The sequence below is a fragment of the Eubalaena glacialis genome, chromosome 2 (genome assembly GCF_028564815.1).
Source record: "Eubalaena glacialis isolate mEubGla1 chromosome 2, mEubGla1.1.hap2.+ XY, whole genome shotgun sequence".
NCBI lineage: Eukaryota > Metazoa > Chordata > Mammalia > Artiodactyla > Balaenidae > Eubalaena > Eubalaena glacialis.
In genome coordinates, this window is record NC_083717.1 from 109,109,693 (window position 1) to 109,127,172 (window position 17,480).

The 17,480-nt window shown below is 42.4% G+C and overlaps 1 protein-coding gene across 1 annotated transcript in view; it reads left to right on the forward strand.

Moving 5' to 3' along the window:
• Positions 1 to 7,109: 7,109 nt before the first annotated feature.
• EHD4 (EH domain containing 4) overlaps positions 7,110 to 17,480 on the forward strand; it is a 91,957-nt gene continuing 81,586 nt past the window's right edge. Inside the window, exon 1 of the mRNA XM_061180446.1 lies at positions 7,110 to 7,464. Coding sequence (XP_061036429.1) covers positions 7,229 to 7,464 — 236 coding nt within the window. The 5' untranslated portion in view covers positions 7,110 to 7,228. The remainder of the gene's footprint in view (positions 7,465 to 17,480) is intronic.

Here is a 17,480-nt window from a genome sequence, read left to right on the forward strand (position 1 = left end):
GACGCTTATGCATATTAAAGTCTGAGAGGAGAGGGTTTATGCCATGCTCACTCATAAGCTGGAAAGCATGAATCCATCACTTCCCCTGAGCCACTGATAAACTGGGCTCCTGGACCTGCAAAGCTGGTCCCCACCCAGAGAATGCTGACTTGGGACCCCACCCTGCTCCAACACCAGAGCAGCCAGCTGCCTCCACTTTGCCATCTTTTCTTTCCATCTGCAAGAAACAGGTTCTCCTTAAAATGATCAGAGTGAGCCATTGGGCAAGACCTGGGTGTTTATTGTAAGGTGAAGGCAGCCCTGCCTTGGATTCATCAAAGTATGTAAAACGAGTTTTATAAAATCATTGTATTATTTGAGCACAGAATAAACTGGCCATGTGGGTAAATGCTGTCGACTCATCAGCTTTCATTATCTGGTGCTGCAAAACCTGCATAACTCCTGCCCTCATCCCTGCCTGGGCTTCCCACATGCACTGCCAGAGGTGTGAGAAGGCTGTTTTCGTCCCAGCCCTCCTCTCCTCCTGCAGGGGTTCCCCCTTTCTTGTGTGGCGGGGTGCCCCTCTGTTTTTATGAAGCCGTGTCAGCGACTAGTGGAGCACCAGCCCTTGCTGACTTATGCTGTTTGAAGCTCAGATGGTTTTCACGAAGCACCGATTGATGGAGAGGAAAGAAGGGCGGCCAGCATCAGCCTAGCACCTACCTGATATACAGCAGTCTGTGAACAGCCTCTGCTTTCCAGGAACTTAGATTTGGGTTGGGAGGTAAAACATGAAAAGATTTGTATACAGACTCGAGAAGTTAAATAGTGACTTAGCTTCTAAAACAATGCTGGCAATGCCACAGAGCAGGAGATGAGTAAGGGCCACACGAGGGATAAGGACAAAGTGTCATCAGCTCCGAGAGGGGCAAGAGCATAGGGTCCAGGGGAGGACAGGGATTCTCCCTCCTCAGGTTCCCTGCTCTCCGCCTATAACATGATTTAATAGAAAAATTAAATAAAACTCCTTTCTCCCCCAATGTCCCTCCCTCCCTGTCTCCCCTTTCCTTCCTGAGAGCAGCCAGCACACCACACTGCAGCACAGCCCAGTCACCCTGCCCCACAGTGGATGTTTTCTGCCCCTATGTCTCCATGAAAACACTTCTCCCCGAGGTCACCAATGCCCTCCTAATTGCCAATACACTGAGCCAAATGGCACCAGCCCTTTACAGGCCTTATCTTACTCGATTGTTCACCGCATTTGGTCCTGCAAACCACTCCCTCCTTCCTGAAACCCTCCCTTCCCATGACTTCCTTGCCAACAGCAAACAGTTCAATTCAGTTCCGCTTGCAAATATTTATTGCCTTCCCACTACGTGCCAGTCACTGCTGTAAGCACTGGGACAACAAAAAAAGGATGAACAATTGACCCCACACTTCAAGGAGCTTCCTTCTGGTCCCACGCAGGAGACCTCCATGGAAACAGAGGCTTGCAAAACGAAGAGGAAGTTCCATATTAGCTGTGTACACAGGGGCACACATTAGGGACTGCCAACCCAGCCCTAGAGGGAAGGGGCCAGATGTGCTTGGACATTTTCAAGCCCCTTCCCTGGCCTCACCTCCCCTCCCTCCTTTAACTGCTAGTATTCCTTGAGGCTCTTTCCTTAGCTCTCCCCCCTTCTCACTCTGTACTCTCCTTAAGCAATCTCATCTACACCCAAGTCTTCTACTACTGCTTCTATTTTGAAAACTCACAACCCTTTAGTTCTAGCCAAGGTAATGTCCTAAGTTCTTGATTCATGTATTCAAATTCTATATCAGTTAACATTGCTTTTGCTACATAACCAAAAAAGATCTAAAGAGGCTTAAACAAGACAGAAGTTTATTTTTCTATTTCTTATCAGAGACCCAGTCTCCTTTCAGCTCTTGCTTCTGCCATCCTCAAGTTTTCCTTCTGGTCTAATGTGGCTGTTGGAGCTCCACCCATCATGCCCACATTCCAGGCAGCAGGAAGGATAAAGGGGTTTCAGCATATTTCATGTAGCATAATGTTTTCAAGGTTCATTCAGATTGTGACATAAGACAGGATTTCCTTCCTTTTTAAGGCTGAATAATATTTCATTGTATGTATATACACATATTTTGTTTATCCATTCATCCATCAATTGACACTTAGGTTGCTTCCACCTCTTGACTATTGTGAGTGGAGCTGCTATGAACATGAGTATGCAAATATGTCTTAGAGACCCTACCTTCAATTCTTTTGGATATATACCCAGAAGTGGGATTGCTGGATAATATGGTACTTCTATCTTTAATTGTTTGAGGAACTGCCATACGGTTTGCCATAGCAATTACATGGATTCACTTCTGTAATCTGCTTTTTTCCACTTAAAAATATATTCTGAGCATTTTCTCAGGTCATTAATACTCTTCTTATATAACTGTTTTCAGAGACTGCATAGGAAGCCATCATCTGCTTAACTAGTCCTTCATGGGGGGACAACTAGTCACAGCTTTTCACTATTATAAATGACATGCTGATAGACATTCCTTTGATAAATCTTTACATTCATTATTCCCTCAGGATAAAATTCCTGAGAAGTGTGAGCATTTCTAACAACTAGTAAAGGTATAGTTGACATACAATAAACTGCACATATTTAAAGTACACAACTTGATGAGTTTCAACAGATATATCCAGCTGTCAACCATAACCACAATCAAGGTAATGAGTAAATCCTTCACGCCAACAGAAGTCTTCTTCTCATGCCCTTTGTAATCCTTCCCTCTGCTCCTCCCCTGCTGGGTCACGTGGTAGGTGTATGCTTCACTTTTTAAGACGCTGCCAAACTGTTTTCCAAAGTGGTTGTACCATTTTACATTCCACTGGCAAATGAATGAGCGTTCCAATTGTTCCACATCCTCACCAACAACTGGTATGATCAGACTTAATTTCAGACATTTTAATAGGTATATAACAGTATCTTGGTGTGTTTTTTTTTCTTCCCCCTGCGCCACCTGGCTTGCAGAATCTTAGTTCCCTGACCAGGGGTTGAACCCGGGCCATGGCAGTGAAAGCGCCGAGTCCTAACCACTGGACTGCCAGGGAACTCCCTGTCTTCTTGATATTGAGATTTAAGAGGTCTTTGTATATTCTGGATACAAGTCCTTTATCAGATATGTAATTTGCAAATATATTCTCCTAGTCTGTGATTTGTCTTTTCATTCTCTTTACAATATCTTTCAAAGGCCAGGAGTTCTTAATTTTGATCAAGTCCAATTTATCAATTTTTTTCTTTTACGGGTCATGTTTTTAGTATCATCTAAGAAACCTTTCCCTACATAAGGTCACAAAGGTTTTCTGCTATGTTTTTGTCTAGAACTTTAAGTCTTACATTTATGTTTATAATCATTTTGAGATAATTTTTACATATAGTGCAAGGTATAGATCAAAGTTCATTTTTTCACATATGGATGTCCAACTGTTCTAGCGTTATTGGTTGAAAAGACTTTCCTTTATCCATTGAATTGCCTTTGCACTTTGTCAAAAATCAATTGATCATATATGTGTGGGTCTCTTTCTAGACTCCATTTTGTTCTTTTGATATATTAGTCTATCTCTATACCAATACCATGCTGTCTTGATTCCTGTAGCTTTACAATGAGTTTTGAAATTAGGTAGTATGTTTTCCAACTTTGTTATTTTTCAAAGTTGTTCTGGCTATTTTAGGTCCTCTGCATTTATATGTGAATTTAGAATCAGCTTGTCAATTAACAAAAATAAAAGCCTGCTGGTATTGCACTAAATCTATATATCAGTTTGGAGAAAATTGACATCTTAACAATATTGAGTCTTGTGATCCACAAGCATGGTATATATCTGCATTTATTTAGACCTTCTTTATTTGTCCCAGAAATGCTTTGTAGTTCTCAGTGTATAGACCTTGTACATTTTTTTAATGAGATTTATCCCTAAGTATTTAATATTTTCAATGCTATTGCAAATGATATTGATTTTTTTTTACTTCATTGTCCAGTTATTCATTTCTAGTATATAAAAATACAGCAGGTTCTTGTCTTATACCCAGAAACTTTGCTAGGCTCACTTAGTTCTACTAGCTTTTTTTGTAGATTCCATAGAATTTTCTACGTAGATGATCATATTTTCTGCAAATAGAGTTTTACTTCTTCCTATCCAATCTAGATACCTTTTCTTTTACTTGCCTTATTGTAGTGACTAGAACCTCTAGTAGGATATTAAATAGAAGTGGTAAAATCAGACATCTTTACCCTGTTCCTGATTGTAGAGGGAAAGCTTTCAGTCATTTCACCTTAAGTATGATGTTGAGAAGCAGAAGTCTTGAATGTGCATTTTCAAGATTTTGATAAGTATGGACTCCAGAGAAGTTCCAATTTACACCATCTCCAGCAATGTATGAAAAGGTGCCTTTTCCTACACCCTTGCCAACATTAGGCATCATCTTAGAAAAATAAAAGTCTGCCATTCTTAATGTTATCTGTTCATTTTAAATTTGTTTCTTTGATTATTAATGGAGATCAGCATCATTTAATGTTTACTAGCCAGTTGTATTAGATTTTTTAGTTGTCTGTGTCCTTTGCTTATTTGTCTAATGCGGTGTTCAGTTTATTCATTTCTTTCTTAATAACTTCATAGTAGCTTTTTAAAGTTCTAATGTCCTTAATTAAATGTGTATATCATATATGTCTGTAATATTTTACCCAATTTGTCTTTTGCCCTTTACTTTTGTTTATGGATTTGTTTGGTTTTTTATATATACTATTTTTAATAGAATTTTTTAGAGCAGTCTTAAATTCACAGCAAAATTGAGTATAAAGTACAGAGAGTTCCCATGTATCCCTTATCCTTGCAACACAGCCTTCCCACTATCAACATCCCACACTATCAACATCCTACACCAGTGTTACATATGTTACAATCAATGAACCTAACCTACACTGACACATGATTATCACCCCAAATCCACAGTTTACATTAGGGTTCCCTCTTGGTGTTATATATTCTATGGATTTGGACAAATGTATAATGATATGTATCCACAATTACATTATCACACAGAATAGTTTCACTGCCCTACAAACCTTCTGTGCTCTTCCTACTCATCCTTCCCTCCTCTCTAACCCCTGGCAACCACTGATCTTTTTACAGTCTCTATAGTTTTGCCTTTTCCAGAATGTCATACAGTTGCAATCATATAGTATGTAGGCTTTTTAGACTGGCTTCTTTCACTTAGTAATATAGTTTTAAGTTTCCTCCATGTCTTTTCCTGGCTTGATAACTCATTTCTGTTTAGCTGAATAATATTTCATTGTCTAAACGTACCACAGTTTACTTACCCATTCACCTCGTTAAGGACATCTTAGTTGCTTCCAAGTTTTGGCAATTATCAATAAAGCTGCTATAAACACTTGTGTGCAGTTCTCCTGTGGACATAAGTTTTCAACTCATTTGGGTAAATACCAAGGAGAGCAAATTCTGGATCACATGGCAAGAGTATGTTTATATGGGTTTGTTTGTATGTATTAAAAAAAAAATTGAAGCCTTTACCTTTTTGTTGATAAATCTATCAACTTTTTTTTTTTCATAATTTCTATCTTTGATTTTGATTAGAAAAGCTTTTCCCTTCCAAATTTTACAAATCTTCGGTAGCTTCTAAAGTAGTAGTTCTTCTTCTAATAGGTCTATGGTTTCATTTTATTTTTACATTTCAATCTTTATTTTGACATGAGGCAGATATCTAACTACATTTTCCCTTGGCTTTCTTTTCACTTCCTTAGTCACACATAGCTCCCTCTAAATACTTTATCCACACAACTCCAAAGGAATTCCCAATTTACAAACAAGAAAACTGAGGCAGAGAGACAACTCATTGCATTTAAGATCACACAGCCATTAATTTATATAGTCAGAATTCAAACCCAGGTCTTTTGATGCCAAATCCTGTTCTCCCCACCACAGCCTTGGTACTCAAATTATGATCCATGAACAAGCAGATCCATCACCTGGGGGCTTGTTAGAAATGCAGTCTTGGGTCCCATCCCCTACCCACTGAATCAGACTCTGCATTGCTATCAAATGTGAGAAGTCTGTTGTGATCCTATTACCTTACATTTAGGATACATCAGAATCACCTGGGGGTAGTTGTTGAGCTCCATCCCTCTTCAATATTTTAATTCAGTAGGTCTGGGGTGATGACCAGAAATCTGCATTTTTAACAAGTATCCCAGGTTATTCTTATGCAGGTGCCCCCCTCCACCACACTTGAGAAATGCTCTGAAACAACTGAGACATTTTAAAACTGTAACCTAGGACACCAAAAGTGATGGCTGATTATTTCTCCCAATCTCAATTTAGATGTATCCTTTTCACCTGAAAAAGAGACAGCTAGGAGGTAACAGTCTTTTTATGTTACTATGTGGCAATGAGGTTGTGATAATGAGGATTTAAACTAAATCTTCAAATTTACAGAATATCAAATAAAGAAAACTAAGGGCAAAAGGTCTTCAATCGACCCAGAATTTAGTGGAGGCAGTGTGGAGAAACATATACCCAAGTAGATTGAAGTCTACTTCCCCTACTTCAAATGTTGTCGATTGTGTCCGTGAGTCAGGGTCTCTTCACCAATAAAATGAGTGTAATAACCTGCCAGTAGGTAGAAAGAACCTGACTGTCAACTTTCTGAACATTTGTCCCCAGCATCGACGTCCATAGGGCTGGAATGAGTAAACGTTCCCGGAGACTAAGCAGCCTCCGGAGGCTCTTTTATTACCAGCTCAGATTTGCCCGGAAGCCGACGCCACCTGGCCAGAGGTGCGGCCGGGTAGACCAAACGGCGCCCCTCCGTTGGCCGGTCTGCGCTGGTGGGTTCGAGAAACACCCTCTTCCCCGCCCAGTCCTCCAGAAGGGCTCCGTCATCAATAATTCATTAAGAACCTCCTCTCCATTGGTTGGCGCCTCCACCCGCGCTGGCAGCAGCCCAATGAGGAAGGACTTGAGAGAGCCCTTCTGAATAGTGAACGCGCTCCCGTGACGTAGCGACTGGGGATTGGCTGAGACGGCGAGAGGCGGGGCCAGCTCGGGCGGTGGCTAGGGCGGCCTGGGACGCTCAGTGTGAGCTGGGGAGGGTCGAGCCTGGAGTGGGGACGGTTCGCTGGACCTGCACTGAGAGGGCGAACGCGGGGTGCGGACGGGCGGACCGGCGGCAGGATGTTTAGCTGGATGGGGCGGCAGGCGGGCGGGTGCGAACGCGCGGGCGGCGCGGACGCCGTGCAGACGGTGACTGGCAGCCTGCGCTCGCTCTACCTGCGTAAGGTGCTGCCGCTGGAGGAGGCGTACCGCTTCCACGAGTTCCACTCGCCCGCGCTGGAGGACGCCGACTTTGAGAACAAGCCCATGATCCTGCTGGTGGGCCAGTACAGCACGGGCAAGACCACGTTCATCAGGTAACCCTCCCCGCCCGCTCCTCACCCCTGCCTGCGCACCTGTCCCCACCACCTAGGTGGAGGCGGTCCTCCCCACGTGTGTGCGTGTTGTCACTAGCCTCCCGCCTCCCTCGGGCTTCCTGCAGCGCCCACTTCCCCTTGGAGGAACCCCGTCTCCGCTGCTTCCTCCTCCAGTATCGGCGTGACCACAGGTTCCCCGTCCGAGCGCGGTGCCGGGGTGTCTGAAGCCCCACCCGGGGCGCGGCCGACAAAGTAGGGGCTGGCTCTCCCTACGCGGCCAGGAGTGTCCTCGAAACCGCCCCCCGCCCCTGTCTGCGTACTCTGAGCCCTCCTTCCTTGCTTTTGGAAAGGCACTCCTCTGGCTGGCATTATCTTGTCACCCTAGCCTGCGAACCCGGGGAAGGGAGGGGAAGCGAGGTTATAATAAGCACCTTCTTGATGAGCGAGTGAGGGCTACGGCTGGAAATGGGGACAGAGGTGTGGGGTATCAGAATGGGTTATTGAGTCAAAGTTGGAAAGTTAAGCCCCTAGCACAGTGCCCCGCGTATAACTATTTGTTGAATGAATGAAAGAAAGAAAGAAAGAATGAATGAATGGCAACAGAAGAGGGTATTGCCCACTCCCCCTTCCCTTGCGGTCCTTGCACGCCGCCTCCACCACTGTGTTCGGGGGACAGGGTAGAGAGGCCGCCTTCATTCAGCTCTTGCACAGCCTCCCTTTACCCTGCGTTAGGAAGTTAGCTGTGTGTAGCCGCCGCACCAGCGGATGCCCAGTGGAACTAAGGGGGAGTGTCATATTACTTTTCGTTAGTTTCCATTTCTTAGGTGGGTCACTCCCTCCTCCCTCACCCTTGACAGCTGAAAATATTGTCATGCTCGCTGTGTCTCCAAAAGCAAACAATTACTGTGCATGCCTTGACATTCAAATCGTATAGCTCCTTCCTAGTGATTTTTTGCATTTTTTAAAAATTAATTAATTTATTTATTTATTTTTGGCTGTGTTGGGTCTTCGTTTCTGTGCGAGGGCTTTCTCTAGTTGTGGCAAGCGGGGTCCACTCTTCATCGCAGTGCGCGGGCCTCTCACTATCGCGGCCTCTCTTGTTGCGGAGCACAGGCTCCAGACGCGCAGGCTCAGCAGTTGTGGTTCACGGGCCTAGTTGCTCCGCGGCATGTGGGATCTTCCCAGACCAGGGCCTGAACCCGTGTGCCCTGCATTGGCAGGCAGATTCTCAACCACTGCGCCACTAGGGAAGCCCCCTCCTAGTGATTTTTGATGGGAAATCATTTACATTGTAACATATAGCTTTTTGAAGAAGCTATTTTACTTTTAAAGCAGCTGGCATATTAAGACTCACTTTCTTTGGTTAGGAGACTTGTTTTCCTGGGTTAAACTGTGTCAATTGAAACAAAGGTATCATTTAAGGTTTTGATCCAGGGTTTTGGAAATTGTAACAGTCTCTTCATCATTGATGTTCAACAGGTGTTCAGGAAACTGCATCGGTATTTGGATCCATGCCATTTCTATTAAGTAGTGACCTCTTTTTCTCCCTTCCAGGGACCTAAATAGTTCCCACAAATAGAGTAGTTGTCACTACAGAAAATATAGGCCTGCAGATACACTATGAATGAATTCAACAAAACAAATATACTATATTGAAATATAGTTCTAGGCAGTAAATTGAATGTGAAGGAAGATGGAAGAAAATAATTTTAAATTGCTCTATTTGGTGCTTATTAGTAAGCTGAAAACAGTATTAAATATGTCACCAAAGACACTCAAAATGAACCATAGAAATATTACAGTAACTGATACCTTGAAAGATGAGGCACAATACATTTAAGGTCTCAGTAATACTAATCAGTTTTTAAGTATATGGGACAATGAAGTATTATGACCAAGTGGTACAAGAGTGGTAGGTGGACTTTTTTTTTTTTTTTTTTATACAAATAAAGGATAAGAGGGTAAGCATTGTTATAATAGTCTCAGACATTAACGGTGGCATGTTCACAGCACCCTGGGTAGTTCCTCCCATCTGTCCTTGCCATGAGAGCTTTATTGTGTGGTTAGGGAGCCACGGTTGATACTATGGCAACCCGGATGTGATGTGGCCCTCTCTCTGCTCCCACAGCCTGGATAGTAAGCAAGCCAAAGGCAGGAGAACAAACCCACAGGAACATGAATCGATCTTTTTTTCAGTTTACTGTTTTTCTGTTTCATCATTTGAGGGGAGCTTTGTGGAATAGCTAAGCATAGTTTAAAGAAGGATTTTGAGGTCTGGCAACTCCATCCAAATGAACTACTTCTCAGGAGGCACTGGAGCCCCATGTGCAACACCAGGGTGAGGAAGGAGTCACCTTATCAGGAAGTCACTTGCTCTTGAGACCTTCCCTAATGACAAAGTGACTTTGTCATTAGGCAGCAGGCACAAAAGTGGACCTGTGAGGTCAGAAGAAAATCAGGGTAGACAGGAAGGTTGGTGAGCACCAGAGACCTGAGTTTGGTTTCAGAGTGGAGCTAGGAGGAAAAGATGTAGCTTCTGGGAGGAAAGCCCCAAACAAAAGAGCAGCTGCCCTCTAGAGTCCTGCACTAGAACTGGGGGCCAGAAGTGTTGGCCCAGGGTGCTGACAGTCCTGGAACATGCCTGCATCCGTGGCTGTCTTTTCTCAGTGCCTGGGTGGTTTGCTTCTAGCCAGTGAGCACTGGAAGCTCATACTTGGCTATGGGGTGCACCTATCTGCATAGTCAGAGATTCTTATCTACCTGGCTTCCTGCCTATCCCAAGCGGTCACTGGTAACACAGAACCTGCACTGATATGGAGGGAAACTTCTCTCCTTGTAAAGCCACTCAGCAAGACCTTTGGTGTACATTCCACAGCTTTGATGAAACCTTATTCTTTCTTCCTTTTGTCCCATAACTGGGAAGAACTAAGAGCCCCACTGAAACATGGTGAGCCAGGACATTCACCAAGAGTGAAGAAATTAAGTGTGTGCCATGTTCTAATGAAGAGGTCTCCTAAATGGGGTGGATGGAGAACCTGAGTGTCAAGAAGTTGTGCTCACTCCTGCATGGAAGATCACCATGAAGGACTCAAGTGTGAGAATGAGGACGGATAGAAGGAGAGTCTTGGTGGACTCTCCTCACATGGGTCACAAAGCTGGCCCAGAACTTCAGGAGATGTTTGTCAAAGTCTTTTGGGGGTAGAAACAAACAGCCTATTGTCTCGTTGACAGTTTTATTTCTCAGAAGACAGAGGATGCAATGGGAGGAACTGTTGGTGCTCTGCCTCTGACCAGCAAGAAAGAACTGGCCAGAGAAGGAGAAGAGATGGGCATGGGGGAAGTGGCCATATCATGGTAGACTCTTTAACAGCCAAGGAAGGCTGGATATTGGGTTCAGCCAGGCTTATGTCCAAAACCTGAGGAAAACAGATTTCAGAGATTCCCACAGAAAGTCCCTAGGCCCAGGTGCTATGAAGGAAGACATTTCCACTGAGAGGATGTGAGGTTCACCAAAAATCCATTCAAACCACACAACTGCAACTTCTGATTTTTAAGAGCTCCACTTTCTCTCTTCCTCCTACACCCTGTCCTGTTCTCTCAAAAAATTTATTCTAATGAGGAAAAAAGAAGTCACTCAAGAAGCTATATAGGCTTTTAAAGGGTAGAAACCAAGGAAATTAGGCAAGAAAAAGAAATAGAAGGCATGTAGATTGGAAAGGAAGAAGTAAAACCATCTCTATTCACAGAGGACATGATCCTGTATATAGAAAAATCCTAAGGATTTAGGAAAAGCCTTAAAAAACTCTTAAAACTAACAAACAAGTTCAGCAAGATGTCAGGATATAAGATTAATATACAGAATCAATTATATTTCTATACACTAGCAATGAACAATCTGAAAATGAAATTAAGAAAATTCCATTTATAATAGCACCTTAAAAATTAAAATACTGGGCTTCCCTGGTGGCGCAGTGGTTGAGAATCTGCCTGCCGATGCAGGGGACACGGGTTCGAGCCCTGGTCTGGGAAGATCCCACATGCCGCGGAGCAACTAGGCCCGTGCGCCACAACTACTGAGCCTGCGCATCTGGAGCCTGTGCTCCACAACAAGAGAGGCTGCAATAGTGAGAGGCCCGCGCACCGCGATGAAGAGTGGCCCCCGCTTGCCGCAACTAGAGAAAGCCCTCGCACAGAAACGAAGACCCAACACAGCCATAAATAAATAAATAAATAAATAAATAAATAAATAAAATTAAAAAAAAAAAAAAATTAAAATACTAAGGAATAAATTTAACAAAAGTAATGTAAAACTTATGCACTGAAAACTAAAACTTTGTTGAAAGAAATTAAAGAAAGCCTTAAAAAAAAAGAAAAGGAAAGACATTCCATGTTCATGGATTGGAAAACTTAATATTTTTAGAATGGCAGTAGTACTCAAAGTGACCTGCAGATTCACGGCAATCCCTAGCAAAATCCCAGTTGCCTTCTTTACAGAAATTGACAAGCTGATCCTAAAATTCACATGGAAATGTAAGGGATCCAGAATAGCCAAAACAATCTTGAAAAAAAAAATTGCATTTCTCATACTTCTGATTTCAAAACTTACCACAAAGCTACAGTAAACAAGACAGTGTGATACTAGCTAAAGATAAACATGTAGATCGAATGAATAGAATTGAGAGTCCAGAAATAAACCCATACATCTATGATAAATTTGTTTTTACAAGGGTTCTAAGACAATTCAATGGGGGAAAATATTCTTTTTAACAAATGATGGTGGGACAACTGGATATCCACATTGCAAAAAAGAATAGGAAGTGACTTCTAATGGGTACAGCGTTTCTTTTTGGGTGATAAAAATGTTCTGAAATTAGATAGAGGTATTAGTTGCACAACTTTGTGATTATACTAAAAACCACAGAATTGTGCCTTTTAAAAGTGTGAATTTTATGGTATATGAATTATATCTCGATAAAAAATATAAAACAATTCAGTCTTTCAGTATTAAGCATCCTATGATTTATTTACTTTCTATAAATTCTGCAGTTAGTGCTAGTCAAGTAATTTCTGCATTTGTGTACAATAATTTAAAATAAAAATGGATGCCAGAAAGAAAACAAATGAAAAAAAAAAGTGGAAGTAAGCTGAAAGAACACAAGGACAGACGGAACTAAGGAGTAGACCTGAGAAAAAAGGGAGTACAAATAGCCATCACACAATCCCTACGTTTTTTCCCTTGTATGGTCTTGTCAGTGTATAAACGTGCATTCTTCATAACACTAAATTTAGTAAAATCAAGGTATGATGTTTTCCTATAAAATGCTTGATAAAGTAATTATGTTTTAAAACTTTAAATATTAAATATAGCATTAATAGGGGAAAAGGGAGCAGGGGTTCCACACACAAGGGTGAAAACAAGGTTTATGGACAGTACAAAGCACTAAGAAGCTGGAGTGAGTGGGCTGAGAGGGCAAAAATGCCTCAGACAATAAAAAAGCCTTTTTAGGTATGATTAGAACAAGAAAAAGAATCAGGAAGTGATAGGCTCACTGCTTGGAACTCTTGCTGTAACATTAACAGAAAGCAGAACTACTCAGCTATTATTTTGCTTCCTCCTTTTCTCTCAAAGAAAATGCTCCAGGGATGGTAAAGGGAGCCCAGCCATGTTTGAGAGGGACTCAAACCCAGACCGAGAGGAGCTCTCCAGGGCCTGGCACAGGCAAGACCGAGTAAATACCCGGGTGGATAGATAGATGGGAGGCCCTTATAGGACGAACTTGCAGTTGTGCTCAAAGAACTGTGTTTGGTGATTTGTAAGAAATTATGAAGAATATGCAAAGTATCAGAAAATTGGAAGCAGACAAATGTCCCAGTTTTCAAAAATGGGGGGAAATAGATTTTGTTTAAGGACAAAGCTCTGCTCCATTCCTTTGATAAGCTCTAGACTCAGTTATTAAAGAGAAGTGAAGGCACTCACTAGGAGGCAGTCTGGTTGGCGGTCCGGTGGTTAAGACTTCGCCTTCCAATGCAGGGGGTGCAGGTTCGATCCCTGGTCAGGGAGCTAAGATCCCACATGCCTTGGGGCCAAAAAAACAAAACATAAGACAGAAGCAATATTGTAACAAATTCAATAAAGACTTTAAATGGTCCACATCAAAAATAATCTTAAAAAAAAAGTTCCTTTAGGGAAACACTGTGGGTCCAGTTGAGTGGTTCTCACCCCCATTCAAGTGCTGGACCCCTGAAAATCATAGTCTTGTGTGTCAAGTACCATACCTTTTACAGATCTCGTCGAAATACTGAAATATTTAATTTTCACCAAAGAATAGACTTTATTTACAATATACAATATAAGATCATACCTACACAGCCTAGTGTTTCTTTACTCAAATAATACTGATTTCAGGGATGGGCCCAGCTATCACAGACTATGGAAAAGAATCAAGCCGTGAGAGTTCTGGGTGATAAGAGCCGTGACACTAAAGCACAGTGTGGGATGGGAGTATAGGAGGGACCCTTCCTGCAGGTTTGGACGTTGGAAAAGGCCTCCCTGAGGATACAACCTAAAAGCTGAACCCTACGGAATGAGCCTGAATTCACTGCCCCAAGGAGACGGGGAAGGGAAAGTGAGAAAGTGTCGATGATGAGGCCCAGGTTTAGGTAACCGGGTGGGTGGTTGAGCTATCCGCTGAGATGGGGACACAAGAGGAGGAAGAGTAGGGGCATACTTAAGAGTTTAGATTTAAGCCTGTGCGTAAGTGGACACCCAGGTGTAGAGTCTGTGAGGGGTCAGACATATGGGTCTGGAATGAGAGGAAGAGGAGCTTGTGGAGACGCTGGGGAAAATGTCACCAGGTAGATGGAGTAATGCCAGGGAAGGATGATGGTTCAGAGCCATCTTAGGGCTCGTTTGGTTGCAAGTGACAGCAATTCAACTAAAAAAATCTTAAGTAAAAAGGTATACCTTAGCCCATAGAATGTACATCACCAAGAGTGAACCCTAATGTAAACTGTGGACTCTCGGTGATAATGCTGTGTCAGGGTGGGTTCATCAGTTGTAATAAGCGCACCACTCTACTGGGGGATGTTGATAATGGGGGAGGTGATGCATATGTCAAGGCAGGGGGTGTATGGGAAACCTCTGTATTTTCCACTCAATTTTGCTATGAATGTAAAACTGCTCTAAAAAATAAAATCTATTTTTTTAAAAAAAGGGTATATCTTTTCTCACAAAACTGTTTGAACCAGGGTGTGCTGGCTTCAGGCCTGGCCTAGGACCCCACGTGGTGCCATCAGGACTCGGTCTCTCAGCTCTGCTGCCTTCCTCACGTTGGCTTCCTTCTCAGGCAGTTGCTCGTGCGGTGGGCACACCCTCTCTAATTCCAGACTCACATTCTGCCAGCTCAGCAACCCCAGTAGGAAAAAAGAGAACCCCTTTCCCCATAGTTTCACGGAAAATTCTCAGGTTTGAGTTTCATTAGCTCAACTTTGGCCGTCTGCCCATCCTTGCACCAGTCTCTCGAGCCAGGGGAATGAAGTACCTGTGCCTGGAGTGGGGTGGTCAGCCCCCAGACCTCATGGACTAAGGGTGGGGAGAGGTAGCTCCTCAGGGCACGGCTATCAAATAGGGGAAGTGGACGCTAGACAGGTGAAACAGCAGACGACCCCCACAAAAGCCAGGGAAAGAGGGCAGGGTGGTCAGCAGCATCGGCTGCCTCGGGGAAACGGAACCAGTGGATTAGCCACCAGGAGCCCGGGTGACCTTGGTAAGAGTCAGTAAGTGGTGATGATGGAAGCCAGGTGGCAGAGGGTTGAGGAATGAGTGGGAGGTGAAGCGTCAAATATAGAAAACTCTCAGCAGCTGGGCACTGAAGGCGAGCAATCGTGCCCTGGTCACTGGCATTCCAGAGGTTTGGTTGATGAGCATGACCTCAGCAGAGTTAGAAGTTGATAGAAGGGGCCCGTGGAGGGGGAGCAGCTGGCATTTCAGAAGCCCAAGAGGAGGCAGGACTTGGAGCAAGGATTCTGAGGGGTGGGGGGCGGTACCGGCCAGGTTGAGTGTGGCAGTGCCGGCATCAGTCAGCTCGGCGAGACACCGTAGGTTGGCCTCTCATCCACTCATTACATCGTCTACCTGACAAAGGGCAGCGGTACCCGAGGATTAGGAGAAGTGACATCTAGAAGCTTACTTCTAAAAGGCATTCAATATACTTTTCAAAACCTTGGAAAATTGTGAACTAGAAAGCTGTGGTTCCTGGATCTTTCTGCGGGTCAGGATCACCAGGACACCTTCTGAAACAGATTCCAGGGCTTCATCCCAGACCTTATGAATTGGAATCTCTGTGGATGAGACTGAGAAATCTGTTTTTGTTTTTATAAACTATGTCTCAAGGTGATTCTTAGGCAGCCTCCCCCAGGAAACATTTGAGAGCCGTTGCTACATGAAGATTCAGTTGATGGAATCATGACACTAGAATCATCAAGCCTGAAGAGAGAGGCTCACTGTGGTGGACCTTCCATGGCATATTGTCCAAGCTCCATCTGTTCACATTTTAGCAGATGATGTAGAAGAAGACATAGAAGTCATGATTACAAAACTGGGGATTATGCAATAAATGCAATTTAATAAACAGCCTTTTTCACTTAATACAATATGATGAATTTTTTCTCGTGTCATTAAGTAATCTTCAAAAATAACTAATGTTTGCATCATATTCTATCGTAAAGCTTGGAACATTGTTTTTAATATTTTTCCCATTTTTTAATTGAAATATAGTTGATTTACAATGTGTTAATTTCTTTTTTTTTATTTTGATATGTTTTTATTTCAATCCCCATATTCAAGTTGGAAAATCCAGTGAGTTTTTTTTCTTTTAATATTTATTTATTTATTTATGGCTGTGTTGGGTCTTTTTTTTAAAATTTAAACAGAAAGTCACAAAAATTATAATCATCCTCATCAGTTCACTCAGTCCCATGTAATTAATTTTTTTTATCTTGATCTTTTGTTAGCACTTTTATGAATTCATCAGTTTTCCATTAGAGTTCTGAAAATGCTTATTCATTCAGTTCAGCAGTATAGTCAGTTACCAGAAACCTGTAGTTGTCAGAGTCTTTTCCATGAATTCCTTGAAGATGAAACCCTTTTATAGGAACATTTTTGCAAAAGCATCAGAGTACACCCAGAACTGTCTGTAAATGACAAAAGACTTAAAAATGACCATGGTTAAAGATTTGATGAAAGTTCATAATAATGCGGTTGACAAGGAAATTTAGTTATTTCTGAGATATACATTTTAAAGTAATAACTAGAATTATGACTTATAACATTATACCAGAACATGTAAGGTTTTTAGAAATTTCATGTAATGTCTGAAACAGTTATATTAACATATTTCCATACAAATAACCCAAAGAAAGTTTAGTATTAGTTGTTTTTTTGTTTGTTTTTTTATACTGCAGGTTCTTATTAGTCATCAATTTTATACACATCAGTGTGTAAAATCCCAGTCGCCCAATTCAGCACACCACCATCCCCACCCCACCGTGGTTTTCCCCCCTTGGTGTCCGTACGTTTGTTCTCTACATCTGTGTCTCAACTTCTGCCCTGCAAACCGGTTCATCTGTACCATTTTTCTAGGTTCCACATAAATGCGTTAATATACGATATTTGTTTTTCTCTTTCTGACTTACTTCACTCTGTATGACAGTCTCTAGATCCATCCACGTCTCAACAAATGACTCAATTTCGTTCCTTTTTATGGCTGAGTAATATTCCATTGCATATATGTACCACATCTTCTTTATCCATTCGTCTGTCGATGGGCAGTTAGGTTGCTTCCATGACCTGGCTATTGTAAATAGTGCTGCAATGAACATTGGGGTGCATGTGTCTTTTTGAATTATGGTTTTCTCTGGGTATATGCCCAGTAGTGGGATTGCTGGGTCATATGGTAATTCTATTTTTAGGTTTTATTTTTGTTTTTTTTTTAAATTTATTTATTTATTTATTTATT